Consider the following 21,809-nt stretch of genomic DNA (forward strand, 5'->3'; position numbering starts at 1 on the left):
TATATGTATATGTATAGCTGATTCACTTTGTTATAAAGCAGAAACTAACACACCATTGTAAAGCAATTATACTCCAATAAAGATGTTTAAAAAACTAAAAATTAAAAAATAAAATCTAACTCAGAGGAACATTTATTGCCAAATTCTAGAAACTAAACTAGTATCTGGCAATATCCTTATAAAACCACAGTACCAGATTTTTATGTTAAATTTAACTTTCTTAAATTCAAATGTCATGAACTGGATAGATTTTAAAAAAAAATCTGTAACACAGACAAACTTGGAGTTGATATGTGGAAAGAATTTTCATCTATAAATGAGGAAAAATGGGCTGTAGTAAGCTTTTGTTGACAAGTCACCCTCTTTGGGTCTCAGTGTTATAAAAAATGTGTGCATTCTATCAGAACTGTTGCATTATTCCTTAAAATTCTGGGTTTCCAACCACTTCACAACCTTTCAAATTCTTCTGTTAAAGATGTAAAATAAAATTTGTAATCTGTCAAAATCAAATGAGCAAATAAACATGAAGACTCAAGAGAAAGACCCCAAAAGCGATTGAAGACATCTAAGGGTGCAGAGCAAAGACAGTTTGTAAAGTGCACAGATTGATTACAAAACCTTAGGAGTTACTGTAATCCATGATTATTAAATAAAACCTGATATTTCAATGATCACGTACCAAACTTGCTTTTCTTGCCATCAGATTAAAAACTGTATCCAGATTTGCATATGTGTGCATTGTATTTGTGACAATACGCACTGATTATTCCCCCTCTCCCGCCACACCATCACCCTCACGTCCCTATCTGCTTCCTATCCCCAGATTAGCTCCTGAAACTTAAGATATTTTTGAGGCTACAGATTGCTTTCTCAATATTAGGTTTTCCTTACAATGCCACATATAGTCAAGTATTCCAAGCAGGGTGGTTAACAGGTAATTGTTTGGCAACTGGGATATTAGGTGATGTATACCATCTAAGCAGTGATACTTTTGTAATATTGTCTGTTGTATAGACCGTATTTCATTTATATCAAACCTTTGGAAAATATACCTTATTTCTCCAGAGCCTAGCAGTGACTGGCACACGTTTGAATGAAAGAAGTAGACAGAGAATATCAATATTCATTTACGTAATGATTAGTTAAGGAATAAAGTACATTCCAGCATAAGGGCTTCTGACAGCCTTTTGCTTAAACCACACTTGACTTTTCCCTTCGGGCGAGTATACTGCTTGTGAAATTCCTAGAAAGGCCAGAGACATAGAAAGGAGCTGGGATTCGGGACCCAAAGCGGTTTTGGGACGTTATGCGGCCTGGAGAGAAATGTTTTGTCTTGGAGGAGTTCGGAAAGCCAGCGATCTAACAAATTCTGGGCACAGAGAGAAACGCTGCCCTCCCGCCTCGGCTTGGAGCATCGCGGAGCCAAGGGCAGGCGTCGCGCAACCTGCCGCAGGGGCGGCTCCGAGGCCCGGCCCACGTGGCGCTCCCTCGCTCCACCCCCGGGAGCGCGGGTACGGGGGGTGGGGCTCCGGGGCGGCTCCGCCCCGCCCCACCGCCCCGCGGGTCATAATGTAGGGTTAGGGCGGCCGGAGGGCGGGGCTCGGCGCGGGAGGAGCCGCCGGGCGGGGGCGGTGACGACTGTTGGGGGAGGGGAGGGGAGGGGAGGAGGAGTCGCGGCGGGAGGAGGAGGACAGCGCCATTCCGGCCGCTCCCTCTGTCCCTTTTCCCTTCCCCGCAGTGGCCCGCGAGCCGCCAGCGAAGGAGCGCGTGAGTGACGCGTCCGGACTTGCTCGCGCCCTACCGCGCCGAGTGTCCGCCGCCCCGCTCATGGCCCGGGCCGCGGCCGACGAGCCGTGCTGAGGCGGGCCGCGCGGAGTCGTGGGGCCGCCGCCGTGGCCCTTGCTGTCTGCGCCTCGCCGCCAGCCCGCGGTGCCCGCGCACGCCGGCCGCCATCGCCTTCGCGCCTAGCTGGCGGGGGCGCTGTCCTCCCCGGCCGTCCGCGCCGCTCCCTGGAGCTCGGCGGAGCGTGGCAGTCAGGGCCGGCGGAGGCTCGAGGAGCCGGACGCCGCCGCCGGTGTCGCCGCCGGCGCTGCGGGGGCCATGACCGTGGAGCAGAACGTGCTGCAGCAGAGCGCGGCGCAGAAGGTGAGGCGAAGCCGCGAGCCGGTGCGGCCCGGCCCCGCTCCTCCTTCTGACATGCCGCCCTCACCCGCCTCGGCCGGGACCTCCCCGGCCTCCCCCGCTGCCGCCCGGGCCTCCGCTGCCCTGGGCTTCCCCCTTGCTGCCCCCCGCCCCTACCCGCTTTGGGGGCGTCGCGCCCAGTTCCGGGCTGCGTGTGGAAAGCGGGGTGTAGTTAGCGTGTTTCAGTCCACTTCCTTCTTGCCGATTGTTTTCCTGTAACAGACGGTGCCGGGTATTTGGTTGAGCGCGACCTCACATTCCTACACTCCTCTATATGGCTTCTTAATTAAACTTTATCTTCCTCCTCTTTTATAAAAAAGGAATAGCCAGTTGTCATCCCTTCTGAACCCAGTTTTTATTTCCAAGGTAGAAACATTCCAGGCCTGCTATTTTGCAAAAGGGTCTCCACCAGAATTGAATAGTCGGCCTGGCGGGACAGGTACATTAACCAGGTAGACTCGGTGTAAAAGTAGAGGATTTGGCTGGTTCCTTTTCCTTTCTTCCTCCCTCCCTCCCTTCCCTCCCTTCCTTCCCTTCGTTCCTTTCCTTCCTCCCTTCCTTCCTTCCTTCCGTTTCTTTTTCTTTTCTTTTTTTTCTTTTTTGAATATAGAAACTGTCCCTTAAGGAAACCTTTCTGGCCGTGTTTATTCCAGGAATTCTTTGTCCCCTAAGTTTGACCTTGTTCCATCGTTCACCCTTTACTCTTGCCTTAGTCACACATTCGAATGGTCACTCACTTAAGAAAAAAATCTGCGTGAAGTTTCAGATCTTTTACGTTGAGTAATGAGAGATGCTACTTTTTTTCTAGATTTTGCTTTCAGAATCTCAAGTGCACTATCACGGCTTGCACCATATCCTGAAAAGTAGTTGGCTATGACTTAATTTTTTTTGGGGGGGGGGGTGATCATTGGTGTGAAAAGCATTTTGGGCAAAAGGAAAACATTGCTTTACTCGTCTTGGAATTATGGGGGTAACCAGCGTTTACAGAGAGCAGCTACCAAAAGTATATTTGATTTTTCTGGGAGAGTAGTGAATGCCCCACCCTGTTGTAGATATCCTACCTGTGCTTGATTTTAGAATAAGGGCTGCTGTCCTGCTGACTATGTGTATACACGCAGCTTGCTAAGTTTTTGCTTTGAGATTATTTTTAGAATTTTATTATAGTACTTGAGGTAATTGAAGATGCTCAAGAATTTTGGAAAGCAAGGATAGTGCATTGTTAGTTTAGGCGCTTTGGGAAACTTGTCTTTGGAACTCTTGTGTGCTGTACTGGTTAATTTAGAAGACTATTGCAGACTGCAGTTTATTTACAGTGAAATAATTCTAGATTTAATAATGGGAGTTTAGAACAGTTTATCTCCTAATCCCCTCCATTCTGTTTGGAATACCTTAAACTTTAGTTTTTGATGTTGAGTATGACAAAGTCTTAACACTTAGAGGAGAATCTTGTGGTCATATGTATACTAAGCAATATTTAATAGGTTTGGTGTCGCTTCTGTTTATAGTTCTGTCCAAAGTTGAATATTAAAGGCTATGTGTTACAAAGTGGGAAATATAACTATTTTTCACATCTCTTAAATTTGAACATTGGCAAGAAATTTGTGAGTTTTTTAAATTGATTTTGTACTAAAGTACTTCTTTAGCATAAAATTAGGTAATGCAGATCTGCCCAATTCAGAGGTTTATGCATAAAATTGTGAATCAAGAATCAAATTACTGAAAGTGGTCCTGGCCACCAAGTCCAGTTTCCTAGTTTACTGAGTCCCCTCTTTAAACAAAGGGAGTAGTTGTTAGTCTAAAATATTACCATTATGATGCTGTTTTTAGTGTGTGTCTGTCAGATCATCTCATTGATAACTGTGGACATTTTTTTAGAGCAATACAATTGCATTTATTTTTATACTTCCATCATGGTGTTTATGTATTATTTTTAAAAGAAACATGTAATGTGTTTGCTTTCTATATCAATATACTATTACTTTGTTACTCAGAACTATTTAAAAATATTCGTATAGGTTCAAATACCTTAAACCATCCACTTAAAATGAATTGACAATTTAAATCCACCGTGCTAGTAACTAGGAAGTAGACTTCAAGCTAGTAACTAGGAAATGAACTACTTTAGAAGAAACAAAAGTGAAACTCTTTGCTTTTAAATTAGAAACTTTATGAATTATTAGTAAAACGAGAATTGCCTAGTGCATATTGCATAACCAAAATCTTAGCCTGTTTTCTGCTGTCCTTTAAAAAATTGTGTGTTGTATGCTCATGTATAATATTAGCTTTATATAAAGAGCCATATTTTGGTAGTTGGAACAGTTTTCTATTTTTCAAGATTTTTTTTTCTTCCAGAAGGATGTATGATTAAAAAAAAAAAAAGCACAACACTCATATGTCTTTTGTCACCTACAGAGTAGCTTGTCACAGGGTAACATAAGGCAAGGGCTTGTCTTTTCCTCTGATGTGTTCTTTGCTTGATTGCTCAAGTTTAGCCATGGCAGGGAGTTATGAGATTAATTGTAACTGCAGAGAGCTGTTTTTTTGAGGTTTAAGATGATACAGGTGAAGTGGAGTTGGCAGCAGATTAGCTACAGTTAAAATCTGTCATAATTTTGTTCTTGAACATGTGTATTCGGCCTTTGTGCTTGATATTTACCGAAGTGTAGGATCCTTGCATCTCAGAAATTTGATTCATAGATTCAGGTCCCAAATAAGGATTTTTAAAAAAAATACATCTTTATTGGAGTATAATTGCTTCACAATGCTGTGTTAGTTTCTGTTGTAGAACAAAGTGAATCAGCCGTATGCATACATATATCCCCATATCCTCTCTTGAGCCTCCCTCCCACCCTCCCTATCCCACCCCTCTAGGTGGTGGCAAAGCACCAAGCTGATCTTCCTGTGCTATGATGCTGAGTAGCATTGACATATATACACTACCAAATAAGGATTCTTTAGGGCAGCAATATAGTAGCCTTCCTCTCAGGGACCAAATTAATTTGTAGAGTTAAGTGAGCTGGATACTATTTTCATTAAGTGTATCCTCCTGAGTTAAATAAAACATAAGGTTCATAAGGGAAGGTATTTTGCCTATTTCATTTCACCCTAGGGCTTAGAACAGCTCCCTGCACTTAGTAGGTTTCAGTAAATATTTGATGAATGAGTGAGTGTTTTCTAAAAGGAATGCAAGCGCAGGGGTTATTTTAGTTCCCTAACTGAATCTCACGATTTAACATTATTGAGAAACGATGAAAGCTCGAAACTGTGGACAACTGTTAGAATAAAGATGGTGTAGTGAAAAGACTAGGATGTGGGTTGATCTAAATCACCTTTCTATGACCTTGGGCAAGTCATTAAATGCCTCTGAATCTTCTTTTAAAGCCTTAAAGTTAGTATGATTAGACATGAGCAACTTTTTAAGATCTGAGTGTTTAGTGTAGCAAAGCATACATTTATTCCAGACAGGGAGGATAAAAAAGAAATAGTAGAGGATGGAGGCAGAAGGAATCTTATGGATCAACAGTCAACTTTCACTTAGTTATACTGGGGGTTAGGTGGGAAGGATATCACAGATTAACCAAATTAAGAGTTAAAACAAAACTTGCAAAACAATACAAGCTGAATTCAGGGTAAATTTCTTAGTTAAAATAATGTGGTATTTTCTAATTTAGGTATTATCTAAAGTTATAAAAATATAATACAACATTTCAAGGGACAGTTAACATTATATAAATCACTCTAAACATTATATAAAATGGATATTCTTTAGTATGAAATAGTTGGTTATCTTGGTATTAGCATAAGACTTGGTTTGCAGAGAGAAAGGGATCCAGCTGCTTATTCCCTTTTTACTCCTTTCTTTTCTCACCTAATTTTGATTTGTTATTCTAACATTGTATCCAGCTGCCTTAATGAATTTTCATTAGTTCTACTATTCTGTTGATATTCTTCAATATTCTTTGTATGCAGGCCATATCATTTGCAAATAATTATCATTTGACCTCCTCTTTGCCAATCTTTACACCTCTTTACTCATAAACTGTTTCATTGTTTTAGCTAAGATTACAGAATACTACTAGGGTTAATACTAGTTTCTGTTATGTATTGTTTCATTGTAATATGAAATGTCCTTACAGTTACACGTTTTTAAAATGCTTTGAAATCAGATTTAGATGTTGACTCTTTATCACATGTCTTTTGTTTTGTTTTTTTTTGCGGTACGCGGGCCTCTCACTGTTGTGGCCTCTCCCGTTGTGGGGCACAGGCTCCGGACGCGCAGGCTCAGCGGCCATGGCTCACGGGCCCAGCCGCTCCGCGGCATGTGGGATCTTCCCGGACCGGGGCACAAACCCGTGTTCCCTGCATCGGCAGGCGGACTCTCAACCACTGCACCACCAGGGAAGCCCTGTACATGAGGTTTTAATGATCATATGAAAAGGATATGTATTTTTTTGAGAGTTATAGAGTTCTATATTTATATATTAAATGAACACTTATAGTGTCATTTGAATATTTCATGTTTTTTTCTTTATGTCTTAAATTCTGAGAGATACTGACATCTCTACTTTTAATGTAATTTCATCAAATTATCTTTGTATTTCTAATGGATCTAATCCAAACTTGTGTTTTTGCTGGTCTTTTAGTAAGATTTCGTCATTTCCATATATAGTGATAACAAATTTAATCCTTTTATTTCCCTCTGACTTTGATTTATTTAAAGAGCCTTTTCTGCTCTTTTAATTCTAAACGAATATATTTAAGCATGTTTTTTCTATAAGTAATTAATAGTTTTCTCTCCTTCCCTGTGCCCTCAATAAGATAAGACTGTTTAGCATACTTTTACTTATAGCATTCTTGATTTTGTTGGGATAATATGGAATTCTAATTTAAATGATGATATTTAAAATTTTTTACAATATACCTTTCATCAAAAATATTACTTAATTGTGTTACATGTTAGTAGCTAATAAGTTTTTAAAAATAGGTGTTTAGGTGTTTAATTTTAACTATGTTTTTCTGTGTAGTTTAATACCGTTTGATTTTTTTTGGTAGATAAGTTGTTAACCCTCTGTATAAGCTTATAAGATTTCTTCTTTGGTTTTAGAGTGCAGAAATTTCACACACGTGTGTGTGTGTGTGTGTGTGTGTGTGTGTGTGTGTATTTTTAACCATCCTGGCGAGGATTTTTGATCTGAAAACTTTAGTGTTCTTCTCAGGAAAAAGATATATATTTAAGAATTATTACTTCTACTCTATTCCTTTTTTCTTTCTCCTTCTGAAACTACATTATTTGAATATTAGATACCATTTATCTCTGTACCTTGCTTCAAATTTCATTTTATAATTTCTTTCCCTTTTTGCTCTATGTGCTAGGATAACTTTTAACTTTGTCTACATTATTATTTTTGTAATGCCAATTCTGCATTTACTCCCTCCACAGGTGGTGAGATATTTTTTTGTGGATTTGTTTTAATAATGTATACACTAGTTGGTTCTGAAGTACACAGAATTGAATTAATCATAAACGTTGGATCATGATCAGCTCTCTATGCAAATGTTTTTATTTACTTATGAAATAGCATATTAATCTTTAATGATAAGCACACATTGAATGCACTACTTAAAACACAAGTGAGAACTTTGAAAGGAACCTATATCTAACCGTATAGTCCCCTCATCGCATCCCTCCATTTTCATTTGAGATTGTAATCAGCTTGAATCCTGTTTTCATTTTCCCCTTGAGTTCCTTTTTATTGCCGCTCTGAATTCCTGAAGGTATATGTTTTTAATTTTAGTTGTTTTAACTTTGGAAACTTTTTTCACCTTGATATATAAATGAAATTCATCTATATAGTAGTAAGAATTTTAAAGTTATGTTTGTAACATCTAGATCTTATTCTGTCTGTACTTAATATTTTGTACCTGGTGTGAGGTAGGGATCCAATTTAATTTTTATTTTGTATATGATTTTTTGTTGTTGTTAATCTTACCTTATTGAAAAGTTAATGCTCTCCCCCACTGAACTGACAGACCATCTCTGTCATATATAAAAGCTTTATGGAAAATTTTTTCACCCTCTGCTGTTTTGTTCCGTCATTTGTTTTGTGAATACCGTCCTGTCTTTGTTGCTTTGGCTTCATAGTAATCTCTAGTACTGAAAAAATAAGTTTGCCCCTCTTCTTCCGAAGTATTATGGTACTTTATCTTCCTTAGAAAGTTTAGCATAATTTTACCAAGTTCTCTGAAAAACCCTGTTTGAGTTTTTTAGTAATTTTATTGAATCTATATACCAATTTGGGATCATTAACATCTTTATGATTGAGTCTTTCTATCCATGAACAGGGTATACTTCTTTTTATTTAGGTCTTCTTTAATTTTTTTTTTTTTTTTTTTAGTTTATAATTTTAACAGTAGAATTCTTACACATTGTTTGTCCTATGTAGTTGATACTTTCTGATAACAATAATATGTGGTGCTTTAAAATGTTTGTTATTTGTTACTGGTGTGTATGAATGCAGCTAGCTTTTGGATAGTGATCTTATATTTAGCCACCTTGCTAAACTTTATTCTAATACTTCCATAGATAATTTTGGAATGTCTACATAAAAGATATCATAAATAAATCATGACAGTTTTATTTATTTGCAATTTCTATGCCTATAATTTCATTTTTTCTTATACTAGGTAAGACATATGATAAATGTTGTTTAGAAGTGATGATAGTGGATGTTTTTGTTTTATTGCTGCTTTTATTTATTTTTTTTTAAATTTATTTATTTTTTCGGCTTCACCCCCTAACAAATGAACAAATGGTTTGGTTTATTTTCTTTCTTGTTTTTTACTCTTGTGAACTAAAACATGCCAGTCTATTCTGGGACACTGATAGTATAAGATCACACCCTTAAATGTAATAATTTCTAAGCTAATGTCACCCTAGGAGACCTTTATAAACAGCTATCCAGAGTTTTCTTGCTACACCCTGATCTTGTCATAGTGAAACAGAGCAGGACCCTATGGTCCTTGCCCCCCACCCCCCCGCCATGTCCTTAGCCTGCCTTTGTAAAAAAATTAATTAATTAATTAATTTATTGGCTGCATTGGCTCTTTGTTGCTGCGCGGGCTTTCTCTAGTTGTGGTGAGTGGGGCTACTCTTCGTTGTGGTGCGCAGGCTTCTCATTGGAGTGGCTTCTCCTGTTGCGGAGCACAGGCTCTATGTGTGTGGGCTTCAGTAGTTGCAGCATGTGAGCTCAATAGTTGTGGCTTGTGGGCTCTAGAGCACAGGCTCAGTAGTTGTGGTGCACGGGCTTAGTTGCTGTGTGGCATGTGGGACCTTCCTGGACCAGGGCTTGAACCCGTGTCCCATGCATTGGCAGGCAGATTCTTAACCACTGCACCACCAAGGAAGTCCCAGCCTGCCTTTTGTCTGTGGAAAAACTTATCGATGACTTCATTTTAATCCTCCTCCCTTATTTTCCCCATGATTTCTCCATCCAGTTTTAGTAATGTTTTATGGTATCTCTGTTAACTGCCTCACATCCTTCTTTATTGCTGTTTTTAAAGGACAGTTCGTTACTTTGTTACCTGATATACTTCTAAAGTATTTCTCTTGGACAAATACATAGGAGTGGAATTGTTGTAAGATATGGCTAAATGTTTATTCAAAATGGTTATACCATTGTACATTCCCATCAGCAATGTATGAGAGTTCCAGTTGGTCTATATCTTTGTTAACACTTGGTATTGTCAATTTTTATATTTTAGCCATTTTAATGAGTATGTAGTGGTGTCAATGTGTATTTCCCTAATGACTAATGGTTTTGGACATCTTTTCATGTGCTTATTGGCTATTTTTGGATGACTTTTAAGTATTGTTTCTCATTTATTATTCAGTTTTACATTCTCACAGGATCAGCAATAACAAAAGCTACTTATTTTTCCAAGTCTGAAAATGGCAAAAAAGTTAAAGATGTTCCTAGAGGTAAAACACTTAGGAGCATGTACTGATATGCTTACAAAACAAAATGAAATTGCACAATTTTTCCTTCATTTTATATTTTTTAAAGTAATACCTCATAAAGAATGCTCACTACTGAGGAATGAAAAGCCTTTTCTTCTTCATGCCTCAGACTAACATTAATCACTTTAATAATTAATAGCACACACAAGAATAATCTTTATGATGTGTATTTTTCCCCACAGGGTACAAAAGTACTTTCACATTGTAGTTAGCTTGGAAGTTTGGAAAGAACTTGGGGGACCAATGATGGGGTGGGATGAACTGTGGACAGGTAAACAATTGAGCAGAGAAAGACTTTTCTTACGGTTTTTGGTCCATGTGAGAATGAGACAGAAGAATAGCTTGTTTTGAACTAGAAACTTATTATTTGTTGGGTTTTTGTTGGTGGTGTTCAGCCTGGAAGTGGCTCTGTTGGGGTGAGTGGCACTAACTTTGAGGACAGGTTTGGCTGCAGAGCTGAGAGCTAGGTCCTTAGTGAAGAGGAAGGATGTGGGGGAGGAGTATAGAGAGAGGGACCAGGAATGAAGAACCATTAGTGGCCGGGATCTGATGCTGTGCTTGCACTAATGTGAGAACCAACCATACACCTGCATATATAAAAGTTTATGCATCATAATTTGAGCCAGAATACATGCAAGCTTGGGCTGGAGGTGTGGGGCTTGCTGTATCCTCCACTGAGGCCTCTGAGCTGGTCTTGGTGTGTCAGAAAGAGGGCCCCTAATGTCTTCCCATGAGACCTTAGAGAAAGGCTTTGGGTCAGGACAGGGCCAAGGAAATGGGTTGAAAGGAAATTAGCAGCAGTCTACTGCCTCAGGTCTAAAATTTCCAGCGTTTGGAGGGAAGAAGGAGCTCTCTGCACAGGCCTCCTGGGGTCATGGGCACTCTTTGTGCCTGTTCTAGTTGTACCATACATATTCTCAGAACTGACTTCCGGGCTTCCACAGTGGTGCCGGGACTTCAAGTTGGTAATAAGCTGCAGAACTAATAGAACTGATGATATTTCCATTTTTGCTTGTGGCATCAGAGGGAGGGCACCCAGGGTATCTGAGCATGTGATGCTTTGGTGGGATAGAGAAGGAAGCATATGAGCATATGTGGTGGTTATTTATACTTATGGTTACACAAACTTAACCATTCTGGTGTTGATAACCTAATTGGTTATCTTTTTATATGTTTATGGACCATTGAGGCTTTTTTTCCCTGCGAAATTCACATTTGTTTCTGTTTTTTTTTCTTCGGAGGGTGATTGTTTTACCTTTTTTGATTTGAAGGAGTTCTTTATAGTTTATATACTACTTTTTTTCCCCCAACTTACATATTCTGCAAATATCTTTTTCCGTTTATCAGTATGTCTTTTTACTCCCTTTATGTTGTTCTTTCATGAATAGGAGTCCATTTTGATTTAGTCTTATATGTAATTAGTTTCCTTTATTTTGATCTTTCATACCTGTTTCATAAAGATACTCTCTTTTATTGCCGTGTAATCTTTTTCTTGTTTTGCTTTTGGTATTTAAGTCTTATTCCAATTGGATTTGAATTTTGCATGTCTAAGTAGGTGTCCGAGTTGATTTTTCTCATCTGGAGAACCAGCAGCTTTATTGAAAAGTTTCTCCTTCCCATTAATACTCCACTTGATGGCAGTATTTTTTTATCCTTGAGTTAGGACTGTTTTAAAGGAAGACAGGAAAGGAGGTTTCTGGAACTCTTTCTTGAACTAAAGTATTTTTATTATATTTTTACTGAAGCTTGCATAAATATAAAATAGATATACATTTATTATGTTCTATTGTGTAGCTTTTATGCACTGAAACCAAAAACCAACTGTTAACTCAGTTGTAACCAAAATTAAAAAAACAGAATAACAAGGTTAGCTTAATTTGACAGATGGTAGTGTTTTACAGAAGCTAACTTGGCAGTTGCAGCTTCAGCCAAGGAAAGTAATGTATGTATATCAGGATATTCTTGTAAAATATCTTTATTAAACATTCGGAATAGATTTTATTGCTGCTGTCATCCACATTCCATCTGTGACCCTGGTACTTATTTGATAGCCTTTGTCTTAAGAGTAGTGTTCTCAGCCTTTTTGTTGTCAAATCTTCAGAGATGTGCCACCAAGAATGATCATAGTTTAAAACTTTTTTTTTTGCTATAGCTTAGTAAATGTATTGTAATTATTCTAGTATCTCTTAAGCAGAATGTTGAACTGAACAGGTTTTGTGATTTAGTGTAGAGTGGAATACACTTGCTGTGAATAAGAGGTAACAATTATAGCTTACTTTTAAGTTAGTGCCATATAAATATTATGTATTGGAACTTGTCAATATTTTGCCTGTGAGCATGTCTTAGTGCCTGGATAATCAAGAGGGTGAGATACTACTGTGCAGTGTGATAACTCCTTTTGCAGATACCATGCAACAGTATTGTTGTACTGGAATAATAATTGTGTTGTAATTATTACCACTTCCTTTAGGAGTTGTTGAATTTTGTTGTGGTGAAAGTTTTAAACCTTTTCAAGTATGCTGCCAAAAATATTTAATATTTGAACAAGTACTACAAACACAGAGAAGTTGAGAATTGATGGGTAAGAAGACAGTAGCAAGTAGGCCTAGCTATGGGCAAGATTTTTGTAAGCTTGTCAGCTTTTGCTGTGTACTTTCAGTACATATATTTAAACTATTTACATTTGGGCAATACAGCATGGTAAAATTTGGCTGTTAATACCATATACTATGTGTCTACTTAACTGTAGGAGTTTTTGAAGGTTTAGTCTTTGATTTTCTGCTTTCTTCTTTGCAAGCTTTGAGAGATTATGTAGTTTCTCAGTCATATATGTTCATTACTACCAAGTTTGTATTTTCAAAATAAAATTTTCACCCTCACATAAACTCTTGTTTCAGGTTTTCAATTCCTGTTGTACATTTCTGCTTAGATACCCAGTCGACTCTCATTATCATGTCCATCCATTCATTTATTCTTTGTCTTAAGCAGATAGAGAAATAAATAATACACTATAAAAAAACTTATAGTTTGGTGGGTGGGAGCCAGAAATGCATACATTATATTAGAAGTTAAGTGAAGTATATACAGGATATATTGGTAGGACCAAGGAGAGGCTCTAAGAACAGGAAAGGCCTCATAGAGGAGGTAATGTTGAAGATGTATGGGGAGATTGAAGGTAGCATTCTAAACGAAGACAAGTCCATGAGCAAGGACAAAGAAACCAAACAATTTGGTGCCTTCTGTTATCTGCAAGTAGCTGTACGAGGCTACGCGTGGTAAAATAAAAAGTAAATGTTTAGTCTTTTCTCCCGGTTTCTGCCACAGAAATTTACTGTCTTTGTATGCTAATGAGATAACTCCTGGTTGGGGGACTAGATAGTTTCAGAATGGGAGCTGTGCCTCAGAAAAACCAACCACTATGATTAGCGAGTTAGAACTTTCAGCCCACTCTCCAGTTCAAGGAGGGGAGAGGGACTAGAGATTGAGCTCAGTCACCAATGGCCAGTGATTTAATTGATCATGCCCACATAATGAAATCTCTGGTGCCTTACACACTTTTAATAAGTGCTCAGTAAGCGGTGGTTCTTGGATAGCACTTGCCATATATGGTTAATTTTCCTCTTCCTATTGTTTTTGAGACTTACTCTCTTAAGAGTACAGAATTGCATCATTAACGTAGTATTAGAATACAAAAATTGCTTTTAAGGAAGTTGTATGAGTAAGAGTCCAGTTAGGACACAGAAACTACACAGTAATTTGAACTAGTAATAGATGATTGGCTACTAAAGTGCAGAGAGAACTCTAAAGAATAAAGGAAGGAATACATTTGGGAGAGGTCTTACTAAGCCCCAAGTATGAGATTCAGTTCTTACTGGAGAGGTTGTGATTGAAGCCCACTGGATGGAAGACAAGTTTGCTGAGGTGCTGGAGGCTGAAGGCTTCTGCAAATGGCTCTTTTATGGGTCCGGGCAAGAAAGCTTTATTAAACCTAACATTATATCTAGAAGAATGGAGTTCGTAATAGTCAGTAGGATGTATTATGAATGTAATTAGTGTGACCAAATACTGTATTTGCTTTAAGGAATTGTTTGTGACACGTATAGCTGCTAGGAATTATGTAGTATTCTAGTCTGAAAGTTCTACGTAAAGCATACTTATTAGTATAAGGGATTTTATTTTTGGACTGAAAGTTAATTATGAAAATTTACAGAAACCAAGAGACACATAAAGATTTAATTGGACACAAAGATTTTATATATCTTAGAGAGGTATATTAGGAATCAGCCAGATCATTAGCATCAAAAACAAGTTAAATATATACTTTATTTAAACTGAAAACGTTGCAGTTCAAGGATATGATTTGATTCACAGAAGTTTTGTTTACCCACATATTCCATAATGTAGGCATTCTAATTTAAAAACACAGTTCCAAAAGATTTTGCAAGTTGGGTTTTTGGAACTCTAAATGCATATTGCCATAGAAACCATGTTTCATGATATTAGGTTCTTATTTGGCCAAGATATGTATTTAATTTTGTGTGAACTTAGCTTATAGCGCTGTGTACCAGTATATTTGGGGAAAATTGTGTTTAGAGTTTCTACTTCTGATGCATGTCTTATATCTGCCAGTTAATAGGGATGGGAGATTCTATTAGGGGCATGGACATCATGCAGATGTTAGATTGGTTGAAGGGCTGGAGTGGAAGGTAAGGGTATGAACTCTTAGGTGAGGAAGGATGGAAACAAACATTTATTGAGGGCGAACAAAGTATCTCATTTCTTCACTTCTTATTTTTTTGGGGGGATTACATAATGCTTAAGATTGTAGCTCTGGATTCAATAAAAAGGTGGGAAAAGACTTTAAATTCAGAATTTCTAGCATTTCTAAGGCTAAATGTAAATAGTGAAGAATAAAAAAGCATACTTTTAGATTTATACATCCATAGAGGTATGTGATTAATTTATTTGAATAAATAAAAAATAAAGTGCTGTTAACCCAGCAAGATTGAGATAAACCTTAGCTCTCTGGCAGTGGAAAATACAGGATACCCCAACTATTCTTGAGATTAATATGTAAATTATTTGCAGTTGGGAATTTGAACAATATTGTACTGTACACTCCCCTTCAGGCAGGATTGACAGGACCAGAACTAGGTTATAAAGTGTTCTGTGAACTTCTAGGTGCAATGTAGGAAAGTGTAGAAAATTTGCTAAGCGGCGTGATTTACGCATGCTTCTTGTTCCCATCTCCAGTAATTAGTTTGTACCTCCTTCCTGTGGATGAGTTCAAGCCCTGTGATCTGACTTACTCCAGTTCACCTCTGCAAACTCTGCTATATTCATTTATTCAGTCAATATTTATTGAGTTCCTACTGTGTGCCAGACACTGTACTAGTTAGTTATCGGGAACACAGTGATGAGCGAAATAGAAAGTCTTGTGCTCTCTTTGATTTAGAGTCTGGTGATTAACATAGTATGTTATTACAATCTGTGGTAAGTGTCAGGGGAACCTCTAACCTTAACAGAAAGGTTAGACCTTTGAATTAGGAAGTTGAATAGTATTTTGTAGACCCTAATGAAAGAGGGAAGAGGAAGAAGGGGAAAGTAGTGCAGGGTGAAGCTAGAGATAGCTGGGGCATGCAAAGGGCCCTTTAAGTCATGAGAAGGGTTGTACTGTAGGAAAATTCCTCAGAGAGGTCATAGATTATTACATATGACGGGAAATGAAAGGTCATCATGTTGTCCTCCTTAAAATTACGAATAAAAATAAAAAAGACTAATGAAATGAAGTTTTTTTTTTTTTCTTATATATCTGGTTAGAGGCAGGTTTGGGTCTTACAAAGATGTACTTGAAGGATATATTATGTACTTGAAATTATCTGTCAATGAAGTTTGGGAACTTTTTGTTATGGTAAGAGATAACATGAAGTAAGGCAGTTCAGTGTTAATTAGGTATATGCAGAAGGTATTTGTAAAAATAGATATATGTATGGTTATGTACCTTAAAGGCAGTAGTATAGTTAATCCTTTCATTGATAGGCAACTTTGAAATGTTTACCATTTGGTGCCTAGCAATGCTGATTCTGAAGTTTAGGGCATGTGATTCTGAAGCTTATGAATACTTTGGGATTTTCTATCAAATTGGGTTTTTTTCTTCTTTTCTTAGAGATTTTGAGGTTTTTTTAGAGGTTATTCTAAGAGTTACTGTATTTTTCCCCTGAAGATGAAAACCTTTGTCTTTCTTTCTTTTGCACTAAGCCAAGTTTTGTTTATATTTAGAAATTCAGTCAAAGGAACCAAGGACTGACTTAAGAGTCACTCACCCCTTAACACAGAAAGCTTTCCTGCCTTGTGGTCATCATTACTCCAGTTTTCTTGTACCATTATCTAAGTATTTTATGTCAGCATAGTAATGGATTTTTGGGCTGAGTTTTCAATTTTCACTGAATCTTTAATCTGCAAAATCAGATACCATAGAGAAAATGTGGAAGAGACATGGGCTGTGGAAGTTGAAAAATTAGTCATTTCTGTCTCTGTACTCATTAGTCTCTTAAATATTCTATTAGTTATAAAATGAGAGTAACTTTCTAGAGGGTTTATGTGTGTGCACGTGCACGTGTATTAAATGATATTATACACCGGAAGCACTTAAAACAGTCTGGCATACAGCAGGAGCATAATAAATGCTTGTCTTCTGTTTTGGCTTAAGCCAGTGATCATTTTTTGCATTCTCAAGAAGTTACACCAATGTTAAATATGCTGTAGTCTTACTTAAACAGATTTAAAACAGACCCAGCATTACGTAGGATGAACGGCAGGGGGTGGGGTGGGGAGACGGAATTTCTGTGAAACACTCTGATCCTTACTTTATATTGAAATTACTGATGCCTTCTTCTCCCTGAAGTGCATAGTACTGGATTTTGCACGTAGTAGGTACTTAAGGATGTCATCACTCAGTAAAGATTACATCGAGGAAGGAATCTGAAGGCCTGTAGATAGTCTTGGTTTGTTTGCTTATTGATTTTTGTAGTGTTTGCAAGCCATTGAATCTCTTTGAACATTGTGTCTTGGTCTTCTTGGTCCAGCAGTGTGAACATGTTGCACCCACCTCCTTATACTTTAGTAGATAAGAAATCCACACAAGGAAGACCTCAGAGCTCAGAAAAGGAATTCTAGAAATGATAGTGGGTTAGATCCACCTTGGATCCAAAATCGCTAGTCAAGGAGGAGAGAACCATATGCAGGACGTTTTTAGTTGAGGATCAGGGTATATCAGACCAGAAGTTTGGTGAATAAGAAGGTGCAGACCTTGAAAGAAGACCAGGGTCTTAATCACAACAGAAATAATAGCAACAAAAACATATAATTGTAGGAAATGAAGGTGCACATTTTCAAAGATAGGAAAAGCACAGCTGGAAGATGCCAATAACAAAGGGGAAAACTTGACAAATGAGGTGGCTTCTCTACCATAAACTTAGAATTTTTCTCATAGCTCGCCTCTTTCGATCTCAGTCCTGTTTCTTGCTAACTTAGTTAAGAAAATACATTTACTTTTTCTCCTTCCCACTCTGCCTTCTTCCCCACCCTCATCCTTTTCTCTTTATTGTTTCATTTTTCAGTCAAAATTCATGAGATGAAGAACCATGCACCTGAATTATTTTATTAGGATATTTAGCTGACATTATTGTGAAAGATGAACAAAATACTAAGTGAAAACAAAGTCTTAGGACTTCCCTGGCGGCGCAGTGGTTAAGAATCTGCCTGCCAATGCAGGGGACACGGGTTTGAGCCCTGGTCCGGGAAGATCCCACATGCCACAGAGCAACTAAGCCCATGCACCACAACTACTGAGCCTGAGCTCTAGAGCCCATGAGCCTCAACTGCTGAGCCCTTGTGCTACGACTACTGAAGCCCATGTGCCTACAGCCCATGCTCCACAACAAGAGAAGCCACCACAATGAGGAGCCCACACAACACAATGAAGAGTAGCCCCCGCTCGCTGCAACTAGAGAAAGCCTGCACGCAGCAAAGAGGACCCAACACAGCCAAAGATAGATAGATAGATAGAGAGAGAGAGAGAGATAGATAAATTAATTAAAAAAAGTTTTAGACATTGCTTCTCTTCATAAAATACTCAGTATTCTTATTATACTCTCTAGCAGTCAACTATCCGTGTAACAGACCACAGCAAAAGTTAGTGGCATACCAAAATATTGTCATCGTGTTCAGATTGGTTGGTTGGGGTGGCTCTTCTCACATGCCCCATTCTTCTGGGGCAACAAGTGGGCTACCCAGCTTATGTTCTTCTTGAGGAAGTTGCAGAAGTTCAATAGGGGAAGCCCAACCACGCAAGCACATTTCATGTCTGCTTGCATACTGTTTGCTAATATGCCATTGATGAAAGCTTGTCACATGGCCAAGCCTATCATCAGTACAACAAGGAAATATATCGTGTTTCTAGTGAGAGGAGGTGAGAAGTGGCAAAGGGTGTGGGTACAGAGATGGGAGAAGAATTGGGAGTCTAATGCAATGCAGGCTCTGTAAACTTTTCTGGGTTTTACATTCTTTTTTACATCTTACCTTGTACTTATTAACATATACACACAAAATTTTGTATTTTACCACTTTAGCTTAATATGATTTTGTAAAGATTAACTGCTATATAGATTATATATTTGCTATTTAAAAATATACAGTTGTTTGCTTAAATCAAACTGTGCTTCTAGGTTCATTTATATCAAAATCATTTGAGATGCTTCCTAAAATTGCAGATCCCCTAACAGATCCCCTAGCAGATCCAGATGGCCCTGGAATCACAATTTCTGGGTGTGGCGCCTGGGAATCTTCTTTATTGACAAATTTATCAAGGTATTCTTTTGCACATTACAGTTTAGAACCTCTTCCTTAGTGGAAGGACATTTGCATTGTTTCCATTTTTCCAGCGTTATAAATAATAGCGAGCATCATTTGTACACATGACTGATTTCTTTGGGGTATTCAACAGTCTTTTCCTGATACACGATTGAATAATTGCAGTTGAGGAAAATTATATTCTGTGTAAAGAATGGAGTTTGGAGTGCTGGTAGGGGTGATTACAAACAAGCTTGTAAAATCTTTGAAATATTTTATGTTCACTAAAATAAGACATTGCAATTAGATAAGGAGAATTTCTATAAAATTTGTATATATCTTTAATTTGTAATGTTGCGTATTGTGTAAGTTAGTCGTGGTTCCGTTGCTAGCTAATAGTAATTTTTAAAATGAAAGTAGAAAAGTTGACAGGTCTAAAGAGAATTTTATTTTTCTCATGTTTCAGCACTGTGAATTTGGCAGTTCAGTTCTTTTATTCAACTATTTTGATTCTTTTTGGCATTTTATATGACCTTTGTTTATATACTTTATTATGTAATTTATTTTTAGTCTCAGTTATCTCAGCTTTTAATAAGATGTTTATGGAAATTAAAATTCATTGATGGCATGGCAGATACTGCCAATGCCTGTTCAGTACATTCTTTTCTTTTTCCTTAGCAACAGATTTGCAGAAAAGCTTTTTGCCTAGCTGAAAAATACATTTCCCAACCTCCTTTGCAAGTATGAGTGGCCACATGAGACGTGACTTTGTTCTGCTCAGTGAGGCCTTAAGTGGAAGTCACTAGATAAGGCCTATTAAAGAACACAGAGTCATTTAGCAGACACCCTTTGTCCTTTGCCCTTTATCCTACCTAGAACTTGGACAGGATGCTAGAGGAGGAAACACTGAGTGACATTTAGTGAGTGTCACCTACGAATGTTTAGTGCGAAGACAGAAGATTTCAGCAGATCATTTTATTCTAGTGGTGACTTGTTTTCCATGTCATATCCATTGAGCTTTCCTTATTTCATGGTGCCATCTTACAGTTTTGGGGAACTTGTTTTAAGAAATGCAGAGATGGGGCTTCCCTGCTGGCGCAGTGGTTGAGAGTCCGCCTGCCGATGCAGGGGACACGGGTTCGTGCCCCGGTCCGGAGACCCCACATACCGCGGAGCGGCTAGGTCCGTGAGCCATGGCCGCTGAGCCTGCGCGTCCGGAGCCCGTGCTCTGCAACGGGAGAGTCCACAACAGTGAGCGGCCCGCATACTGCAAAAAAAAAAAAAAAAAAAAAAGAAAAAGAAATGCAGAGATGTAGGGAGGAGCATGGTTCTTAATTAGGGAAGTTTAGGGAACGGTTTTGGTAGTAGAATCTTATCCTACCTCTTTTTCTCTCCAGTAGAGTATAGTCGATTATATAGATCAATAGAGTATAAACAGATTTAAAGCAAATGGGGGCAAGTGATCAGTTTTACTTCGGATCTTTTATGACAGATTGGAAAATGAGATGATCCTTTTTTTCCTTGAATAGGGTAGAATCCCCGTGGTGTAATATATCCACCTAGTGCTTGGCCTACCAAAGGCATGTTTTTTCCAAACGTCCTAGGTGCCTCAATGCCGGTTGACTTAAGGTAGAGGGAGCGATTAGTAGGGCTGCCTGGATTTCATTCTGTTGTCTCATCCCCTAGTTAAAGTAGCCCAATGAATACCTGTTTTCCTTAGTTAAGTTTAGCCATCAGGCAGATCACTTCTTTTCTTGCTGGGAGGCATTAAATTAGGCAGTGAAGAATGGGCTTTTAGAAACATGAGAATGGAATGAGGGCTACCACAGTATGGTTCATTCTTCCTAAAAGAATGAAATTTATTCAGTCTTTGTCAAGTTCTATTGTTTTTTTGTTTTTCACTCTAGTTTATTTTGTGTTTTCTGTTTTTTTCCCAAAGGTCATTTATTTTCTTGTCCTTGTATATTTTCAGATTTCATAGATAACACTTTTGGTTTTTCCCTTCCTCTAGCACCAGCAGACGTTTTTGAACCAGCTGAGAGAAATTACTGGGATTAATGATGCCCAGATACTACAGCAAGCCTTGAAGGTATGGCCTCTGTTTCGCGACATACAGTTTCTAGTACACCCTCATCTCCACTGCCTACCATATTTGAAACTTGAGTTTTTAAATTATACCATGGGTGGTAGTAGAGATATAGGAAAGAACTTTTATAAAGTTAAGAACCTTACTTAACATAACATAGTGCAACTTCAAGCATGTTAGCTTTTAGCAGCCTAATGTTCCAAGATACCTTGGAGTGAAAGAAGACCTCTCCATGTGAAACACTTTTCATGCAAAAAGGTGGGAAGTGAATCCAAGTGCTAATGGCTGGTTTTACTCAAGAGACATGATTTTAGAGTTTAATTGGGGGTGTGGGGTAGGGTGGGGTAGAGGCGGAGGAGGAAGAGGAGGTGGGAGAAAATTAATAGAGTATCAGAAGTTAACATTTTTTTCTTCCAAGAAGGAGAAATATAAATTGGCTAACATTCAATTAATTGCACCTTAAGAACATTCAACATCAAACTGTTCTATTATGCACCAAATGAAGGGCCTGAGTTTTGTTATATTTTACAAAGTTATGCTCATTTCCACACAGTGGCACCCAGATGAGTCAAATCACATGGATATGCACATTGAAAGAGAGCGAGTGAATGAAAGATGTTCAAGAACTAGAACTGCATTTTAAGTTTATTTATAGATTGCTGCCAAAGGCTAACA

The 21,809-nt window shown here is 38.3% G+C and overlaps 1 protein-coding gene across 4 annotated transcripts in view; it reads left to right on the plus strand.

Annotated features, from left to right (window-relative positions):
- The first annotated feature begins 1,681 nt into the window (after positions 1 to 1,681).
- USP25 (ubiquitin specific peptidase 25) overlaps positions 1,682 to 21,809 on the plus strand; it is a 138,493-nt gene continuing 118,365 nt past the window's right edge. The window contains exons 1-2 of one of the 4 annotated variants that reach the window (XM_073804389.1): positions 1,682 to 2,145; positions 21,060 to 21,137. In XM_073804389.1, the coding sequence (XP_073660490.1) occupies positions 2,101 to 2,145; positions 21,060 to 21,137 (123 nt within the window). In that variant the 5' untranslated portion in view covers positions 1,682 to 2,100. The remainder of the gene's footprint in view (positions 2,146 to 21,059; positions 21,138 to 21,809) is intronic. The other 3 variants (XM_073804390.1, XM_019922544.3, XM_019922542.3) reach the window with 3 other exon arrangements.

This window comes from Tursiops truncatus, chromosome 4, assembly GCF_011762595.2.
Source record: "Tursiops truncatus isolate mTurTru1 chromosome 4, mTurTru1.mat.Y, whole genome shotgun sequence".
In the NCBI taxonomy this organism is placed as follows: Eukaryota; Metazoa; Chordata; class Mammalia; order Artiodactyla; family Delphinidae; genus Tursiops; species Tursiops truncatus.